This window comes from Hemiscyllium ocellatum, chromosome 6 (genome assembly GCF_020745735.1).
Source record: "Hemiscyllium ocellatum isolate sHemOce1 chromosome 6, sHemOce1.pat.X.cur, whole genome shotgun sequence".
Lineage (NCBI taxonomy): Eukaryota > Metazoa > Chordata > Chondrichthyes > Orectolobiformes > Hemiscylliidae > Hemiscyllium > Hemiscyllium ocellatum.
Window position 1 is genome coordinate 69,809,958 of NC_083406.1, and position 18,293 is coordinate 69,828,250.

Sequence of the window (18,293 nt, forward strand, 5' to 3'; positions counted from 1 at the left end):
GGAGATGGGCACCATGTGTAGTGCATCTATGTTTGCAGATAACACTAACATAAGTGATAGAGCAAAGTGTGCAGAGGACTGTGAAACTTTGCAGAGGGACACAGATACTTCAAGTGAGTGGGCAACGGTTGGAAGATAGAGTACAATGTTAATGAATGTGAAATCATCCATTTTGGTAGGACTAACAGTAAAAAGGTCTATCATTTGAATGGTAAAACATTACAGGATGTTGCTGTGCAGAGGGACCTGGGTATCCTTGCATTTGAATCACATAAGGTTGGTCTGCAGGTGTAACAGGTAATTAGGAAGGCAAATGGAACTTTGTCCTTCATTGCTAAAGGGATTGAGTTTCAAAGCAGGAAGGTTATGGTGCAGCTGTATAGCGTGCTGGTGAGGCCACACCTGGAGTACTGGGTGCAATTTGCTCTCCTTATTTGAGAAAGGATGTACGGGTACTAAAGGGGGTGCAGAGGAGGTTCACTAGGTTGATTCTGGAGTTGAGGGGTGTTGGCTTAAGAGGAGAGACTGAGTCGACTGAGATTATATTCATTGGACGTTAGAAGAATGAGGGGGGAATCTAATAAAATATATAAAATTATGAAGGGAATAGATAAAAGTACAGAGGATGTTTCCACTGGTGGGTGAAACTAGGACAAGAGGGCAAAGCCTCAAAATTAGGGGGAACAGATTTAGGACTGAATTAAGAAGGAACTTCTTCACCCAGAGGGTTGTGAATCTGTGGAATTCCTTGCCCAATGAAGTGGTTGAGGCTTTCTTATTGAATGTACTTAAAGCTAAGGTCGATAATTTTTTGAACAGTAAGGAAATTAAGGGTTATGGTGAAAGGGCAGGTAAGTGGAGTTGAGACAACAAAAGATCAGCCATGATCTTACAGAACGGTGGAACAGGCACAAAGGGTTAGATAGCCTACTCCTGTACCTCGTTCTTACGTTTCTATGTACTACTGTGCCGCAAGAGCTCCCTAGGGCAATGGCATAGCCGTAATGCTGAAAACCTGCACATCTAAACTCACTAGTATGATACTGACGGTTATGGAATGACATGGAAAATTGCATGTGTGTCAGGTCAAATTTAATGCAGCCAATTACCATGCCATTAGCCTGCTTAAGTTAGCAATGGAATCAAAGGTATAATCAATAGTGCAAGTAACAGTTACTTATTAATACCAGGCTGCCTCATGCCTATTTAAAATTTAATTACAAGCATCTGGCATCTGACCTCATCGCAACCTTGGTCCAGAAATGGACACCAGGTGGATAGAGAGGAGCAATCAAAAGTGGACAAGGAAAGGGTTAGTCACGATAGAAGTGTGGTACTGGAGAGGGGTAGCCAGATTAAATAGTTTCAATATAAGGCAGAAGTTGATTGTAAACAGCCCTAACAAGTAAAGCAATAAGAAAATTCTGCAGTGAATGAAATCTGGTTTTGTACAGGGGGATGTAGCTACAATTATCATAGACTGACCATTGTATCACCAGATTCCTTATAATTGCACCCTTGAGGTATCTATTTCCAGCTGTTTTATTTTTAGCATCTTTTCCCATGCCATATCCTCATTGGGAATATTCACCACAACTATACAATATTTGACTCTTTAACTCCTTTGGAAATACCGTGGCTGAGTCAATACCCTGACTTATGAGGCACAAATGTTAGCTACAAATGTCTGTCAAGAGTGCCAGTAATCATATCTCTTAAAACAATGTCCAACCACTTCCAGATGTTACACCATCACGGATACCCATCATTAATATCCTACTTTCACTATCAACTAGAAGCTTAACTGGACTAGTTGTAACAATATCATATAGAGAATGATAAGCCACCACCGTAAGGAAGTGGTGACATTTTCTGGACCTCCTCTCCTGACCTCTCACCCTTGTAGTATTTGCATGGCTCAACTTCATTGAGGTGATGGACCTCCCATAAACTACCTGGCTGGTTTCAGCCACAACATATCTCAGAGAACTTGACACAATTCACAATAATGTGAACAGATTGATTAATGCTCTAATGAACCAATTTGATTTCTTCTTGTCCTGCCACACTATGTACTAACGATATATAATGCAGCAATTCATCAAACCTTAGGCAGTAAACCACTGAGACTTTCAACTGCATCCCAAAAAATTAGTTAATTCAGATAGAAGTTTTATTAACCTCAATGCACATATCAATAACTTACAAGATACTTAAAGATAAAATTGAAAACCAAGTTTTACAAAAAAAATTACTCGATAATATGTAAACAACTGCCAAGCCAAATTCAAATAACCAGTACTTTCACATTCCTTTTGTAAACACTACTGTATAATGTTCTGACAGGAATTGAGCAACATTACCCAGTTAGCTCAGGTGGCTGAATGGCTGGTGAGTGATGCCAATAGCACGGGTTCAATTCCTGCACTGGCTGAGGTTACCACGAAGGACTCTTGATTTCAACTCTCCTCTTACCCGAGTGTGGTGATGCTTACGTTAGATCACGACCAGTTGTCTCTCTTTAACAAGAGAGCAGCCTCTGGTCTGGTAGACTATGGCAACTTTACCCCTTAAAAGGATGAGATATACAAATAGTTTGGGCAAATTTTGTAAAAATAAAATTAAATTTAGTGCCAATTTGCTTTTTCCCCCAGGGCAGTACAATTCTATAAAGATTCAGTGATTGGAAGTTTAAGTAAGGACATAACAATAGGAGCAGGAGTAAATCTTCTGGCCGCTGTAGCCTTTACTTTCATTCAGTAAGATCAGGGCTGATCATTTGCTTCAAGTTCAGTTTCCCTTGCACTATCAATACGTCTTGATTTCTGAGACACCACAAAGCTTTCTATTCTACCTTGAATATACTCAACAATTGGAGCATCTGCAATCTTCTATGGTAGACAATTCCAAAAATTCACATTTCTTCTCATCCCAATCCTAAAGAAATGAACTCTTCTTAGTCCATGACTATATTCAAGATCAGGAGAAAGTGAGGACTGCAGATGTTGGAGATAGACCCGTGAGTATGGTGCTGGAAAAGCACAGCAAGTCAGGCAGCATCCTAGGAGCAGGAGAATCGAAGTTTCGGGCATAAGCCCTTCATCAGGAATGGAGGCTTGTGGGCCAGGGGCTAAGGGGAGGCCACAAGCCTCATTCCTGATGAAGGGCTTATGCCCGAAATGTCGATTCCCCTACTCCTCAGATGCTGCCTGACCTGCTGTGCTTTTCCAGCACCACACTCTCAACTATGTTCAAAATTACCAGGTAAGTGAAAACAACTGGCTTCCAAACATTTCAGAAGCTTGCATGTTTCACTGAGATCATCTCTCAAAACTTCGAAGTCCACAGCCCAATTTATCTTGTCTATCATTAAAGGGCAATCATTTCACATCAGAAATCAATCAATGAACCTTTACTCTCCCATTTCCAAAGGAATTATATGCTTTATAAGTACAGAGACCTAAGCTGCACACAGTACTTCTTCAGTTGTCACCAAAGCTGTGCACCAATTGTAACAAGACTTTCTCACTTTTGTACTTGGATCCCTTTGCTAAAACGCCATTTACTTACCCAATTGCTTGCTGCCCCCTGTATGTTAACATTATTTTCCTGGTGCAAGTACACCCAAGTTTCTCTTAACATCAACAGTTGACACCTTTTTAAAAAAAAATCTACTCTTATTAACAAATTGAATGATCTCAACTGATCCACTTTATACTTCATTTATCACCTTGTTGGCTCTGAATATCCTCAGAATGCTAATATTTGAATAGGTCTATTTTTCTGCTTTAGGGAATGCAATGAAAATTGTGGAAAATTTCCAGTGTAACCTTTGGTTATGTAACAAAGTGGCTATTTTGAAAATTTCTTAACTCTTCAAAAAGAAACTAAATCAAAAACAAACATGATACTTTATAATTAAAGGAAACAATGTTTTTCATCCATTAAAGATGTGATAGATATCTTAAAATACAAAATAAATGCCTTGGGATTTATATAATGCTTTTCGCAACCATAGCAAAATACTATGGTTTCCATTAGATAGGGTGAGGAAGAACGGTCCTGAATCTACCTCAGCCAGAACAGGGATTGAACCATGTTGCTGATATTAATTTGAGCCACGTGATTCCTGTCATATCAACTGAGCTAACCAGCAACAGCCCTCCCCCAGTGTAAGGAATGTAGAAACAATGTACATTTATACATTTAATGGTAGGGCCTTGAGTATTGTTGTAGAACAAAGGGACCTAGGAGTTCAGGTACATATGAAGTTTGCGTCACAAATATACAGGGTGGTTAAGAAGGCATGCTTGCCTTTATTGCTCAGTCCTTTGAGCATAGGAGTGAGGAAGTCATGGTGAGGTTGTACAGGACATTTGTGAGGCCTGTTCTGGAGTACCTCATCCAGTTCTGGTCACCCAGTTATAAGAAGGATATTGTTAAACTTGAGAGGGTTCAGGGGAGGATGTTGCTGGGTATGGAAGGTTTGAGTTATAAAGAAAGGCTAGATAGGCTCAGACTTCTTTCACTGGAGTGTAGGAGGTTGAGAGAAGATTTTATATAAGTTTATAAAATATTGAGGGGCGTAGACAGTGAATGGGAGTTGTCTTTTCCTTAGGATGGTGGGTTTCAAGACGAAGAAGCACAATTTTAAGGAGGAGAGGAGAGAGATTTAAAAATGACATGAGGGACAAATATTTTACACAAAGGATGTTTTGTGTGTGAAATGAACTTCCTGAGGAAGTGGTGGATGTGGGTACAAAGACGTTTGGCTATGCACATGAATAGGAAAGATTTGGAGGGACATGGGTTAGGAGCAGGCAGGTTGGATTAGTTTAGTTTGGGAGTATGTTTGGCATGGATTGGATGGGCAGAAGGGTTTGTTCCCGTGCTTTGTGATGCTATGACTCTATAATACTGCAGGAAAGAAAGGGTTGCTCGAGGTAGAAGGTTTCACCAGCTTCCTCATTTCCCCTCCCCCCACCTTACCTCAGTTCCAACCTTCCAGCTCAGCACTGTCCTCATGACCTGTCCAACCTGCCAATCGCCCTTCCACCTATCCGCTCCACCTTCCCCTCTGACCTATCACCTCCATTCCCACCCCCATTCACCTATTGTACTCTTTGCTACCCTCTCCCTAGCATTACCCCCCCCCACCCCCCACCCCATTTATCTCTCCACCCTGGAGGCTTCCTGCCTCTATTCCTGATGAAGGGCTTTTGCCCAAAATGTCGAATTTCCTGCTCCTTGGATACTGCCTGACCTGCTGTTCATTTTCCAGCACCACTCTGATCTAAACCGAGGTAGAAGGATGGGCTAGGGTGAGGTAAGTAATAAGGTGTGAGACCAATGGGGAGAAGGTTTCTGGTCATGACAGGACAAAGAAACAAAATTCTGATGAACTGTTGAAAATAAATCTTCTCAGTTATGGTTTGTCAGAGATGGATTAACAGTCGAAAAAAAACACTAAAAGGAGGTGTGAAGGGCAGTGGAGAGTGAGTGGTAAAAGCTCGTTGAAATGAGCAGTTTAGGTGTGAGCAAGCAGAAGTTCAGATCTCAGGAAGTGTAGGGTGAGAGGGTGGATGGCTGGCTGGGTGAGTAGTAATACCTTAGGCCCAATGTTAGCAGGGCTGAGGAATTATATAACAGCAAGGCCAGAATTGGTATGGTAAACAGTTAAATGAGATGTCTTGTGGTTGAAGAGATAGTGTGGACAGACAGTGAAAATTAAGAGATATAGAGCAAGATTTGCAAAATGGATGATACTTTGGAATATGCTGCCAGAAGAGCCACCTTATTTATGCAATAGTGATTACTCTTCGCAAAAGGTCTAACCCAATGAGTAACAAGTGCTTTGGGATGTGACAACATATAGATGAGGATTTATTCTTCAGTTCGGAAAGATGGTGTTGACACAATAAATAGATTTCTCATACTTACTTTACAAAATAAAACTAACACAGTCGTTGCCATTTTATAAATACAGTAAGTACAGACAATACATAAAATTCAAATATATCAGAAGGTAATAAATATTCATTGTGCAAATTTCTGTCTTTTAAAGGCAATGCCCCTTGCTGAGATATAGTTTAGTGGACAGTGGGTGATTATCAGAAGCTCTTTGAATGTCTTTATCAGTCATCCACATGCATCCACTGTCGAATAAAAGTGATATAAAGCACACACTGCTGGCTTGGTTATTAGGTAACCAGAATCAGACAATCATAGAATCCCTAAAGTGTGGAAACAGGCCATTTGGCCCAACAAGTCCACACCGACCCATTTCCCTACCCTATTACTCCATATTTACCTCTGACTAATGCATCTAACCTACACATCCCTGAACACTATGGGCAATTTAGCATGGCCAATTCACCTAACCTGCACATCTTTAGATTGTGGGAGGTAACTGGAGCACCCGAAGGAAACCTACGCAGACAAAATATCCTTTTGAATATGGTCCCCAGACACCTCTGGGAGAAGAAGTCAAGTGTCCTTTAGGAGAGGGTAAATATCCTTTGGATAATTAATAGATAAACACACTGGAATTGTCAAGCTAATTGGTGCTGTGAAGGGTGTTCTCAAGGAAGTTGTCAAGAGATTTAAATTTTCCCCTTAAATATTTGAAAAATCTGTCTGAAGTGAAGTGAAATAGCAAACGCTATCCGTTGACATAAACCAGACGATCTTCATTAGATTAGTGCTGTATGACTGATTTCAAAACCAATCATTATCACAATGGTATGCCAGCTGGTTCACAGTTTGACAGTTCTATGAGCTTACAAAGATTATGATCTGAGATTTTATAAAACACAAATGCTTATTTTCATAAGGGTTAAAGGGAGTTAAATGTAGTAAAAGTTATTATTGAAATTGAGAAGTTTTTTTAAAGCTCAATGGATGCTCAAGAATATTATTTATTTTCACTACCTGCCCATAGTTAACACTGGGTGAATTGGCAAGCAGTGTAACACCAGGGGGGTGTTTGGCAATAGGTTGACATAGGAACGAGAAAGGGCGACAGGAGTAAGTGGAACCAAGGTGGTGGCATAATTTAGCATGGACAGGGCTTGTAAAGTGAAGGATTGTGGGCTGGAGGGTTTTTTGCTTTAATCTTTTTTTTCAAAACACCTGGGACAAAGTGCTGGAGTACCGAAACAGGCTTTTTGCATAGCGCACCCCCATACCTCGCATTACATGTCTGTCTTTGCACTGTGTCTGGGGGAATCTCCCCTCCCCTGAGTGACTCAGAAAACTTACGCGGTGTGCAACTTAGCTATTAAGACCATGACATTAATGGTTTGATTCCCAGCTCTCTGTTGAGTTTTCTGATGGGTTAAGCCAATAGTTTAGACACTAAAACAAGCTTCAGAACTTGCAGTTTTCAGAGGGTAAAATCAGCAAGCATCCCCACTCCTGATCAAATTAAAGTGGGACTTGGCAATAGGAAGGAGAGTGGTGGAGAATTTGTGGCCAAGATTAGGTCAGGTTGAAGAAGAGTCAGGTTGGACTTGAGACTCTGTTTTTCTGTCCACAGATGCTGCCAGACCTGTTGAGTTTCTCCAGCACTTTGTTTTTAATTGCGATAATCCGTTCTCACCATCATGGTAACACTGCTTGCTGACGTCCACTATCAAATCTCTTGCCCGAGAGGTAGCAGAGACACCAGCATCAATGGAAGTAGAATGCACCAAAAAGTAAATGTTTTATACCAAGGAAAACAAGGAATAAAAAACATCATCCAATTTTATAAAGTAAACAAAATATTACATCTTTTTGACAGTTTTTTTCAAAAAGATCACATTACTTCATGATATGTTCTTCAATCCCTTAATGTAACTTCACTTTAGCCTCTGTGGGTTTATTGAGTTTTGAATGTATCGATGCCATAAGGAGGATGGCCATTAAAGCTAAGGCAGCACCAAGTCTTGGTGGACCGCACACACTGAATTCCTGAACAATCCCAGAAAACAATGGGGCAAGTATTCGTGCAATAGCAGTTACTGATTGTCCAGCTCCTATCATCGTCCCTCTAGCCTGTTGCCTGCCTTGGCTCAGTTCCATGTCAGTGATGCACACACGGCCAATAGTGGTTGAAAACCCTAAAACGGTTGAGCACAGTACAACTACCTGTATGGAAGCTGCAACAGAGTACATCACCATCATGCAGCATGTGAGGATGCCTGAATGTAACAGCAATAAGATCATTTTGCGATGATAGAATCTGATGACAGAGCCAGCTATCAAACCTGATAGGGCTCCAATTATTCCACCGTAGCTGATGAGATATCCTATCAGTCTGGGTGGCACGTTAAATCTTTCTTCAACAGCAAGAAAAAAATTGCTGTAATACAGAAGATTAGCTAGAGCCATAAGAAATCTTATCAGGAAAACATCCCACAGGTTAGAATGAATTAATCTTTTTATATTTTCTCCCACCAACATACACTGATTCCAGACAGAATTTGATGCTTTGTGTCTTGTTACTCCATTGGTTGTTGTAACCATTGGTTCAGTAGTGCTATTTTTAACTTTTTCCTTTTGTGAAGTAGTATACTTGGTCTCACAATTCACTTCTGTTGTTAAGTGCAGTTCTTTCGTTGGAGTATACAGCCATGCTTTGTACGGTAACCTCCAGACAACGCCTACAATAATAAAACATCATTTAAAAAAAAGTCTACACCACACAATGCAATACAATCTCTGATAATGGTATTTAACTACAATGTATATGTCTATATTATTCCCTAAGTACCTCACGGTGACAGGGACCATAGTACAAGCTGGTGAACAAGGAGTAAACATTATGGGAAGGTCAGGTCAAGGCAAGATCAAGGCAGGTAACAACTCTGAGATTCCAAGAATGAAGTCTGATAACCAATTAGGCGAGAAGGTGGAAGGCTCAAACCAAGCAGTCAACAAGGGTTTGGCAGCTCCAAGCTTACCCTGAGTCAAACATTGATGAAGTCAAAGCAAGCTATTATGGGAGGGGTTTCAGCCTGTCAATAGTTGCTTTGAGAATGTTCTGGATCCTGACTTTGAGTAGGTTGAGTGAAACACTGGTTCGAAGTCAATGTAGAAGCTGGATTAATAGAGCTGAGCCTTATAATAAAAGAGGATTTATCGTTTCAAATCTGATATTGTTCAGCTACTAGAAAACTGACACCAATATATCCTGCTTGTATTGATATTATTATAGGAAATGTACCATATTTAAATGAATTGGATGATAGAAAACAGATTACAGCTAAGCAGGAATACCTCAGATTACAACAGGATCTGGACCAGATGGGCCAATGGGCTGAGATGTGGCAGATGGAGTTTAATTCAGATAAACGTCAGGTGCTGCATTTTGGGAAAGCAAATCTTAGCAGGACTTATACACTTAATGGTAAGGTCCTAGGGACTGTTGCTGAACAAAGAGACCTTGGAGTCCAGGTTCATAGCTCCTTGAAAGTGGAGTCGCAGATAGATAGGATAGTGAAGAAGGCGTTTGGTATGCTTTCCTTTATTGGTCAGAGTATTGAGTACAGGAGTTGGGAGGTCATGTTACGGCTGTACAGGACATTGGTGAGGCCACTGTTGGAATATTGTGTGCAATTCTGGTCTCCCCTTCCTATCGGAAAGATGTTGTGAAACTTGAAAGGGTTCAGAAAAGATTTACAATGATGTTGCCAAAGTTGGAGGATTTGAGCTACAGGGAGAGGCTGAACAGAATAGGGCTGTTTTCCCTGGAGCATTGGAGGCTGAGGGGTGACCTTATAGAGGTTTACAAAATTATGAGGGGCATGGATAGGATAAATAGGCAAAGTCTTTTTCCTGGGATCGGGGAGTCCAGAACTGGAGGGCATAGGTTGAGGGGGAGAGGGGAAAGTTATAAAAGAGACCGAAGGGGCAACTTTTTCATGCAGAGGGTGGTACGTGTATGGAATGAGCTGCCAGAGGATGTGGTGGAGGTTGGTACAATTAAAACATTTAAAAGGCATTTGGATGGGTATATGAATAGGAAGGGTTTGGAGGGATATGTGCCAGGTGCTGGCAGGTGAGACTAGATTGGGTTGGGATATCTGGTCGGCATGGATGGGTTGGAACGAAGGGTCTGTTTCAGTGCTGTACATCTCTATGACTCTAAGAAGCTTTAGTGGGGTGGTAGGAGCTACTCTTCATTGAGGTTTGAAAGTCTTTAAGGGTATTAGGAGAAAAGGGATATATCCTTCTTTCTGACATTTGTAATTAGATTATTCTAATAGTTCTCATCAAGTGTAAAATAGGTTGACTCTTTTGTTTTAACAAACTTTGATGTTCTTTTTGTAAAAAAAAATACATTGAAAGCCTCTTGTGAATATGTCCAGTGACTGACCTTTATGTTAAATACAAAGAAAAAAAAAACTTTGTCAAGCCAGTTTTCACTCTGGACCAGGGTGGTCCAGTATTACCATCAGCTGTGTTCATAATATTTAATTACACATACTCATGAACATACCAATATTCTGTAGAGGAGACACACCTGCATTTACAAAGAAAATGAAGCAGCAAATGAAGGAAGTGGTGTAGAAGCCTCCATCCAGCTCAACAAGATATCCACTAAGTACAGGGCCCAGAATGAAGCCCACACTAGAAGCTGCACTAAACCTTCCCATCACATTGGGGCGTTCATGTTCAGGAATCAGGTCTGACAGAAGAGCTTTCAGGATAGATTGAGTATGTTTAAAAATACCTGAAAGTACAGAATAAATAAATCAATTAAAGAGATTAAGGAGATATTAATGCACGGACAGAATTGCACTTGCTAATTTCAATTAGGAACGCTAGCAGCTGTGATTTGCCTCGAACACATTACCTGAGATCCAGCAGCAGTGCTGAGTGGAGTGTGACTTGGGAACACAAACAAAATAACACCACACACGATAATGCATAGGACTCAGTGAATACTCTTGTAATTATTAATCACTTTCATTACTTCTTTCATGCATTTTGAACACAAAGCAAAATTAAATACAGATACCTCAAGCTGAAGAAAGAAGGACAACAAATAACTGTATCTAGGTTATTACATATTAGCTTTTACATGTTTAACAGACACAGTGGTTCTGATAAGGTCAGACATCATCATCAACTCAGTTTTCTGATCAAGATTCCAGATCAAGAGGGCATTGTGATGTAAGGGGTGTGATTTATATATACTAATTTAATTTATTTCAGAGTTTGGATTTTGAACAAGTGGCATATGGGCTTTGGTCTGTGTGCATGAAGGGATTTAATGATTGACTTGTCAGCCTTCCTAGAGTCACATTTTTAAAAGTGTCAGAGAGCAGGTGACTGGGATTCCTCCTGGACGGATAATGAGACTTTCTTGTTTTGTGAGAATTTTATGATCTGACAGAGCAAATACTGAAAAGCATTACCTTGCTTTTGGTTTAGAAATGGTTAGCTCAGTTGTCTGGATGGCTGTTTGTGACGCAGAGTGATGCCAATGGCACAGGTTCAATTTTTGCACCAGCTGAGGTTGCCAATAAAGGTCCCACTTCTAAATCTCACCTCTCATCTGTGGCGTAGTGAACCTCAGGTTAAATAATTATCTATTTGTCATCTTTCTCCTCTGGCATTGTGACAACTTTACCTGTTTTCAATCAATTCCATTGACTCAATATGACATCATGCTGTTCCAACAAAGCTAACAATACTGGTAGCTATCTGACAAAGTGGAAAGTCATCAGCTATGTCTTGTCCCACAAATCAAAAAACAGGGCAAACCAAATCAATTATTTGCATTTAGCACAAGTCAGGGGCTTGGCAAGTATCTCACCTTTTTCTCTGAGAGTATTAGGAAATCCAAATGTTAATAAAATGGTAAAAACAATGGAAGTGCAAAGATATGTCAGGGTCCACGAACACACACCATTAAAATGTAGAAGTACAAAAACAATGATAAAACCAAATGGAATCCTATCCTTTATAAATATCCAGGGGAAAAAAAAGGAGGAAGTTTTGCTATAGCTATATAAATCACTTGTCAGACCACATATAGAGTCCTGTGTATAGCTCCGGGTATCATAGCTTGCTGTGGGCAAATTAGCTTAAATTATAACAGTGACTATACTTCAAAAATATTCATTGGCAATTAAGCTTCAGAATTTTTATCCCAAATTTTCACCTTGTAAACAAGACTATCTAACTTCAACTCACTGGTTGCAGATGAACAAAATTGACATCAACAGAAAAATCACAAGCAATGTTTAAAACAGATGTACAATGTCTAATTGAAACCAAGTCGCATCTTTACCACGAGGCACCACAAATATGACATTAAAAAGATTAAAATCTTTCCAGAAACAGGCAGTTCAAAAACACTTTTCACCTCACCCACAAGGTAGTGAGACTCACATACAGCTTATCAAGTCAAAAGTATTTTCAAACCTTTCAAAAGACTATTCAGGTTACATGCTTACCAGTGGCAATCCTTGCCAGTATTAGCAATGGGATGCTACTAGAGATGCCAAGTAGACCGTAGCTAAATCCACTAAGTATGAGTGTAATTAATAATACATTCCATCTTCCGATAACATCGCTCCAAGAACCCTAGATTAAAAAAAATTAACTTTGTAATTTTAATTATGATCTTATACTTTAACCATGATGATATCTGGACTTTGTATGTGGCTTTACACAGTCAAGAATCCTACTCCCGTTGCAAAAATCACCACGTGGCTATTTCACTAATAAGAGTTCATGCACACAAATGCCAGTCAGTGACATATCCCTAAGACAGAATCTAATCATCTTCCACTACCAACGCATAATGGCAGCACTGTATAACATCCACACGATGCATTACAACAATTCACCAATACTCCTTAAACAGCACCTTTCAAACCTGTGGCGTCTGCCACCTAGAAGGACACAGCGCAGCAAATGAATGGGAAACACCACCATACACCCTGGCTTGAAATTGTATCACCGTTCATTCACTGTCATTGGATCAAAGTTCTGGAAATCCATTCCTAACAACACAGCGAATGCATTGGTTCTAGAATGAAGGTCACCTCCACCTTCTCAAGAGTAATCGGGATAGGCACTAGGATGTTGCCTAGCCAGTGATGCCCAGACACCATGAGTCGATAAATTAAGAAAAGAGTTCTTCCTGTCATCATGGATGGCAGCATTTAATTGGGGCATTAAATAGAAACATCTAAATTATTGTTCTTCAAATTTCGTAGCTGACAATGGTATCCGAAATACTTCTTTCAGCAATTTGGCTTCACTTCTCGAATACAATTATAAAGATTATTGTTCCATTTGACAGAAGACAATGGTAGGCCAAATCTAGATAATTGGAGCCCTCTGCTGGTTCATGGAGGGTTTACATTATCTGAATGCGGCATAGCTGTGCTTTAAAAACACTGAAATGGAAAAATAAACAAGATAAATATCTTCAAAAATTATTTATCAAAAACAGCAATTGGCAATTCTATCATAATTTTAGCATCAGTAGAAACGTTTTGCCTGGTTGTAAGCAATGCGGTTGACTCTTAACTGCCCTCTGGACAATTTTGAATCGGCAATAAATGCTGGCCGAGGCAGCGATGCCTTCATCCCTTGAATGAATAAAGTTGCAGCTCTATTTTGTTTGCCAATTTAGTTTTAAAAATATAAAAAGCCATGTCAATGATTAATTCCATCGCATATAGAGCAAGCATTAGATTGTACATTAGGTTGCACACAACACTGTCTGCGTGGGTTTCCTCCGGGTGCTCCGGTTTCCTCCCACAGTCCAAAGATGTGCGGGTCAGGTGAATTGGCTGTGCTAAATTGCCCGTAGTGTTAGGTAAGGGGTAAATGTAGGGGTATGGGTGGGTTGCGCTTCGGCGGGTCGGTGTGGACTTGTTGGGCCGAAGGGCCTGTTTCCACACTGTAAGTCTAATCTAATCTAAAACACAGACACAGATTACAGCACTTTTTAAACAAAAGATACAAAATTGGTGTCTGCCATTTATGCCTCTATATACAGTGAGATAATTTAAAGTTTCAATCAAAATAAAATTAAGCTAAACCTGCACTAAACAATGGTTCAGCCTCAACTTAAGTTCGCATTCAGTTCTGAGTACCACACCTTGGGAAGGGTGTGAAGGGAATAGAAAAAAGTACAATAAAAGTTCATGAGAGCAGTCTAAAAAATGAGAAACTTCCATTATACTTAATGAAGTTGGAAGTGTTCTCTTTGGTGAATAAAGGGTAACAGGAAATATGATGGAGGTATTCAAATTCATGAGGAGTCTAAGCACAGTAGTTAGGCAGACACTGTTCTCACTAAGGAGCAGAGGGCAGCACAGTCAGGACAGCAAGTGAAACCTCATGGCAAGCTCCTGAGAGATACACAGGGAAAACCTTGGAAAACAGACACCATCTAGTGACTAGCAAAGGAGGTACGCAGAAAGAAAATTCAGTTCAAGGTGGATTCAACCTTGCCACTTCCAAAACCGTTTGAAAACATTGCGTAACATAAGTAAAACAAAAATGATAAAGTTGGAGAAAGTCATTTATGTATCATTGAAATAGCAAAAAAATCAAAAGATTAAGTCAGTATATTGTTGCATGCAATGGTAGCATTGTGGGCAAGATAAGGAGACCTACGGGAGCCTAAACGGTGTTTTTGATCGTTTTGTTTGTAAACAGGAGTAGGCTAATGTCTAGGGAAGACATTAACTACTTCATTATGATCTCTACTATTTGGCAGTAATTACAATTACAGAATGCTAAAAGACAACTTGATCAGGGACAATATAGTGGTCAGAGTTTTTGGTGAAACTCTCTTGGACTTCCTATACTCTAAGAAGGCTTAATGTCAGTTGTTGAGACAGGCTGAGATCCACAAGTCTTAAAAATCATTGAATCCTTTGGACTCCAAATAGTTTGGAAGAAGTGTTTTAGTCTATTCAGTACACTGGCTGCAAAAATGAAAATGTGCCTCAATAGCACCCAGGGAAGCATCAAGAGAGCATGCCAGATATCAGCTTGTCATGTTGCCACTACAGTTGGAAAAAAGTTCCAGCAGCTCAAAGAACTTACTGCCTATATCACAGGCTGTCATGCTCGTGGAAAAGTCAACAATTTTAAATCAATAGGTCACTCCAAGGAACTTTTATCCTCAAAAGCAGAGGCAAAAGCCACCAAAGGTCATCATCCAAGAAATCAAAGAACCAGTAAATGAAGAAATTATCTTCCTTGGAGAAACTAAGGAAAAACATAGTAGATACTACAGCATTAATATAGAGATCAATGAATACACTAGTAATTTCAAAGCAGCAGTACATTCTGTACACCAGGATGAGAAAGAATGGCTTAATCAAATTAGACTGTAACCTTCATTAATTCAGCTAAAGTTCCAAATGAGATAAGATTAAAGGCCTGAAAGCAGCAAATATTTTGGGGTTTGGTGCAGGGGCTTTGAAATACTATATGTAATCCAGAACCAAGAACATTCACCATTAAGCATAAAGGCTTGAATGGATCTGAAACTTATTTACAAAATTAGAATTAGAATCAGATTTATCATCATGTGTACTCAAGGACAGGAATACAGGAGTACAATGAAAAGTTACCATTCTCCAGATTTAGAAATGCTGGTGTTGGACTGGGATGTATAAAATTAAAAATCACACAACACTGGGCGGCACGGTGGCACAGTGGTTAGCACTGCTGCCTCACAGTGCCAGGGACCTGGGTTCAATTCCCGCCTCAGGCGACTGACTGTGTGGAGTTTGCACATTCTCCCTGTGTCTGCGTGGGTTTCCTCCCACAGTCCAAAGATGTGCGGGTCAGGTGAATTGGCCATGCTAAATTGCCCGTAGTGTAAGGTAAGGGGTATGTGTAGGGGTATGGGTGGGTTGCGCTTCGGTGGGTCGGTGTGGACTTGTTGGGCCGAAGGGCCTGTTTCCACACTGTAAGTAATCTAATCTAAACCAGGTTATAGTCCAACAGGTTTATTTGCAAGCACTAGCTTTCAGAACGCATCAAGTAGTTGTCACAACCACCCGATGAAGGAGCAGCACTCAGAAAGCTAGTGCTTCCAAATAAACCTGCTGGACTATAACCTGATGTTGTATGATTCTTAATTTTGCACCATTCTCCAGTGCCATCTTGGATACAAAATACCAGAATTTAAGAAAAACAACAAAAGCTTCTGGCATGCTCTCTTGATGCTTCCCTGCGTGCTATTGAGGCACACTTTCATTTTTGCAGCCAGTGTACTGAATAGACGAAAACACTTCTTCCAAAGTATTTGGAGTCCAAAGGATTCAATGCTTTTTAAGACTTGTGGATCTCAGCCTGTCTCAACAACTGACATTAAGCCTTCTTAGAGTATAGGAAGTCCAAGAGAGTTTCACCAAAAACTCTGACCACTATGTTGTCCATGATCAAGTTGTCTTTTAGCATTCTATAATTGTAATTACTGCCAAATAGTAGAAAAATTAAAGACAAAATTGAAGAAAGAAACTAAAACAGTGTCTTGATTCAAATTTCCAAAATTGTTTAAAAGCTTGGGCAGACTGAAAATACTACACCACACTGTCACAGTGAATACAAAATCCGTTTTTTTTTTGTTTACACCCGGGGAATCCCAACACCTTATCCTGGCAATGGTCAGAACTCAGAAAAATAGAGGCAACGCTGCATTAAAAGGTTACTTTGCCCATGACCAGACCTACCAGTGGTCCAAAGTAATTGCATCCATCTTCAACTGTAAATACTGAATGAACAATTCATCCTGGCCTCAACCTGAGGTCCCTGGCATCAAGGATGCCCTACTTAAACCAATGCGATTCATTCCATGTGATATCGGGAAATAGCTGAGGTGCAGTAAGTGGTATTCACTAGGAGCACTCTATCCCCATGATCCATCTGATGCCCTGAGATTTCAACTCCTTTCTGACTATATACTTATTAGAAGGAAATCATAGAGTCATAGAATGCCAAAGTGTGGAAGCAGGCCATTCAGCCAATCAAGTCTATACTGATTTTCCGACAAGCAACCCACCTAGACCCACCCCCCTACCCTATCCCTGTAACTCTGCATTTACCATGGCTAATCCACCTAGCCTAGGCATTCCTGGACACTATGGGCAACCAAGCATGGCCAATCCACCTAACCTGCATGTCTTTGCACTGTGGAAGGAAACCCAGAAGAAACACATGCAGACAGGGTCGCAAACACCACACAGACAGTCGCCTCAGGGTGGAATCAAATCCAGTTCCATGACACTATTAGGCAGCAGTGCTAATCACTGAGCTACCGTGCCACTTCATGGCTCAATAAAAGACAAAACATGACCAAAGAGTCAGCATAGTGCTCAAAACTTTACAACATATAGACTTATCTTCCATGGTACATCAACACCAGTAAAAACAGTAATCAGGATATCATAGGGGATTTGGGGTGTGGGGGAATGTGGAGGAGTGGAAGATGTAGGGGGAGAGCCCCTTGACAAGACTGCTCACAGCTGCTTTTATCCCCATGGTGTTCTGTCTGCAGTTCTGCCCAGAACTTTATGTTGAGAGTTTACTAGTCGGCAACTAAACACATCTGAATCACCACTTCCACCTTGCCTGCAGTGAACCAGAAGGAAGACTGGAAAACCCTTGCCAGGCTCCATTCACAAGCCTCAGCAGAGGTTAACTAATTAAAAATTGCAAATACGTGGTAACAAGACTGAATGAACACCTCTGCAAGAGGATTCACAGTAGGGTTAAAATCAACGAGGTAAAAACAATGACTGCAGATGCTGGAAACCAGATTCTGGATTGTGTGGTGCTGGAAGAGCATAGCAGTTCAGGCAGCATCCAACGAGCAGCAAAATCGACGTTTCAGGCAAAAGCCCTTCATCAGGAATAAAGGCAGTGAGCTGGAAGCATGGAGAGATAAGCTAGAGGAGGGTGGGGTGGGGAGAGAGTAGCATAGAGGACAATGGGTGAGTGGGGAAGGAGGTGAAGGTGATAGGTCAGGAAGGAGAGGGTGGAGTGGATAGGTGGAAAAGGAGCTAGGCAGGTCGGACAAGTCATGGGGACAGTGCTGAGCTGGAAGTGTGAAACTAGGATCAGGTGGGGGAAGGGGAAATGAGGAAACTGTTAAAGTCCACATTGATGCCCTGGGGTTGAAGTGTTCCAAGGTGGAAGGAGACGTTCTTCTTCCAGGCGTCTGGTGGTGAGGGAGCGGCGGTGAAGGAGGCCCAGGATCTCCATGTCCTCGGCAGAGTGGGAGGGGGAGTTGAAATGTTGGGCCATGGGGCGGTGTGGTT

At 40.8% G+C, this 18,293-nt stretch overlaps 1 protein-coding gene across 4 annotated transcripts in view; it reads right to left on the minus strand.

Moving 5' to 3' along the window:
- Positions 1–5,974: 5,974 nt before the first annotated feature.
- The window catches only part of mfsd9 (major facilitator superfamily domain containing 9), a 33,038-nt gene continuing 20,719 nt past the window's right edge, over positions 5,975–18,293 (minus strand). For all 4 annotated transcript variants that reach the window (XM_060826647.1, XM_060826645.1, XM_060826644.1 and 1 more), the window contains 3 exons: positions 12,450–12,579; positions 10,508–10,717; positions 5,975–8,645 (listed from right to left, as the gene is read on the minus strand). In XM_060826647.1, coding sequence (XP_060682630.1) covers positions 7,831–8,645; positions 10,508–10,717; positions 12,450–12,579 — 1,155 coding nt within the window. In that variant the 3' untranslated portion in view covers positions 5,975–7,830. The remainder of the gene's footprint in view (positions 8,646–10,507; positions 10,718–12,449; positions 12,580–18,293) is intronic.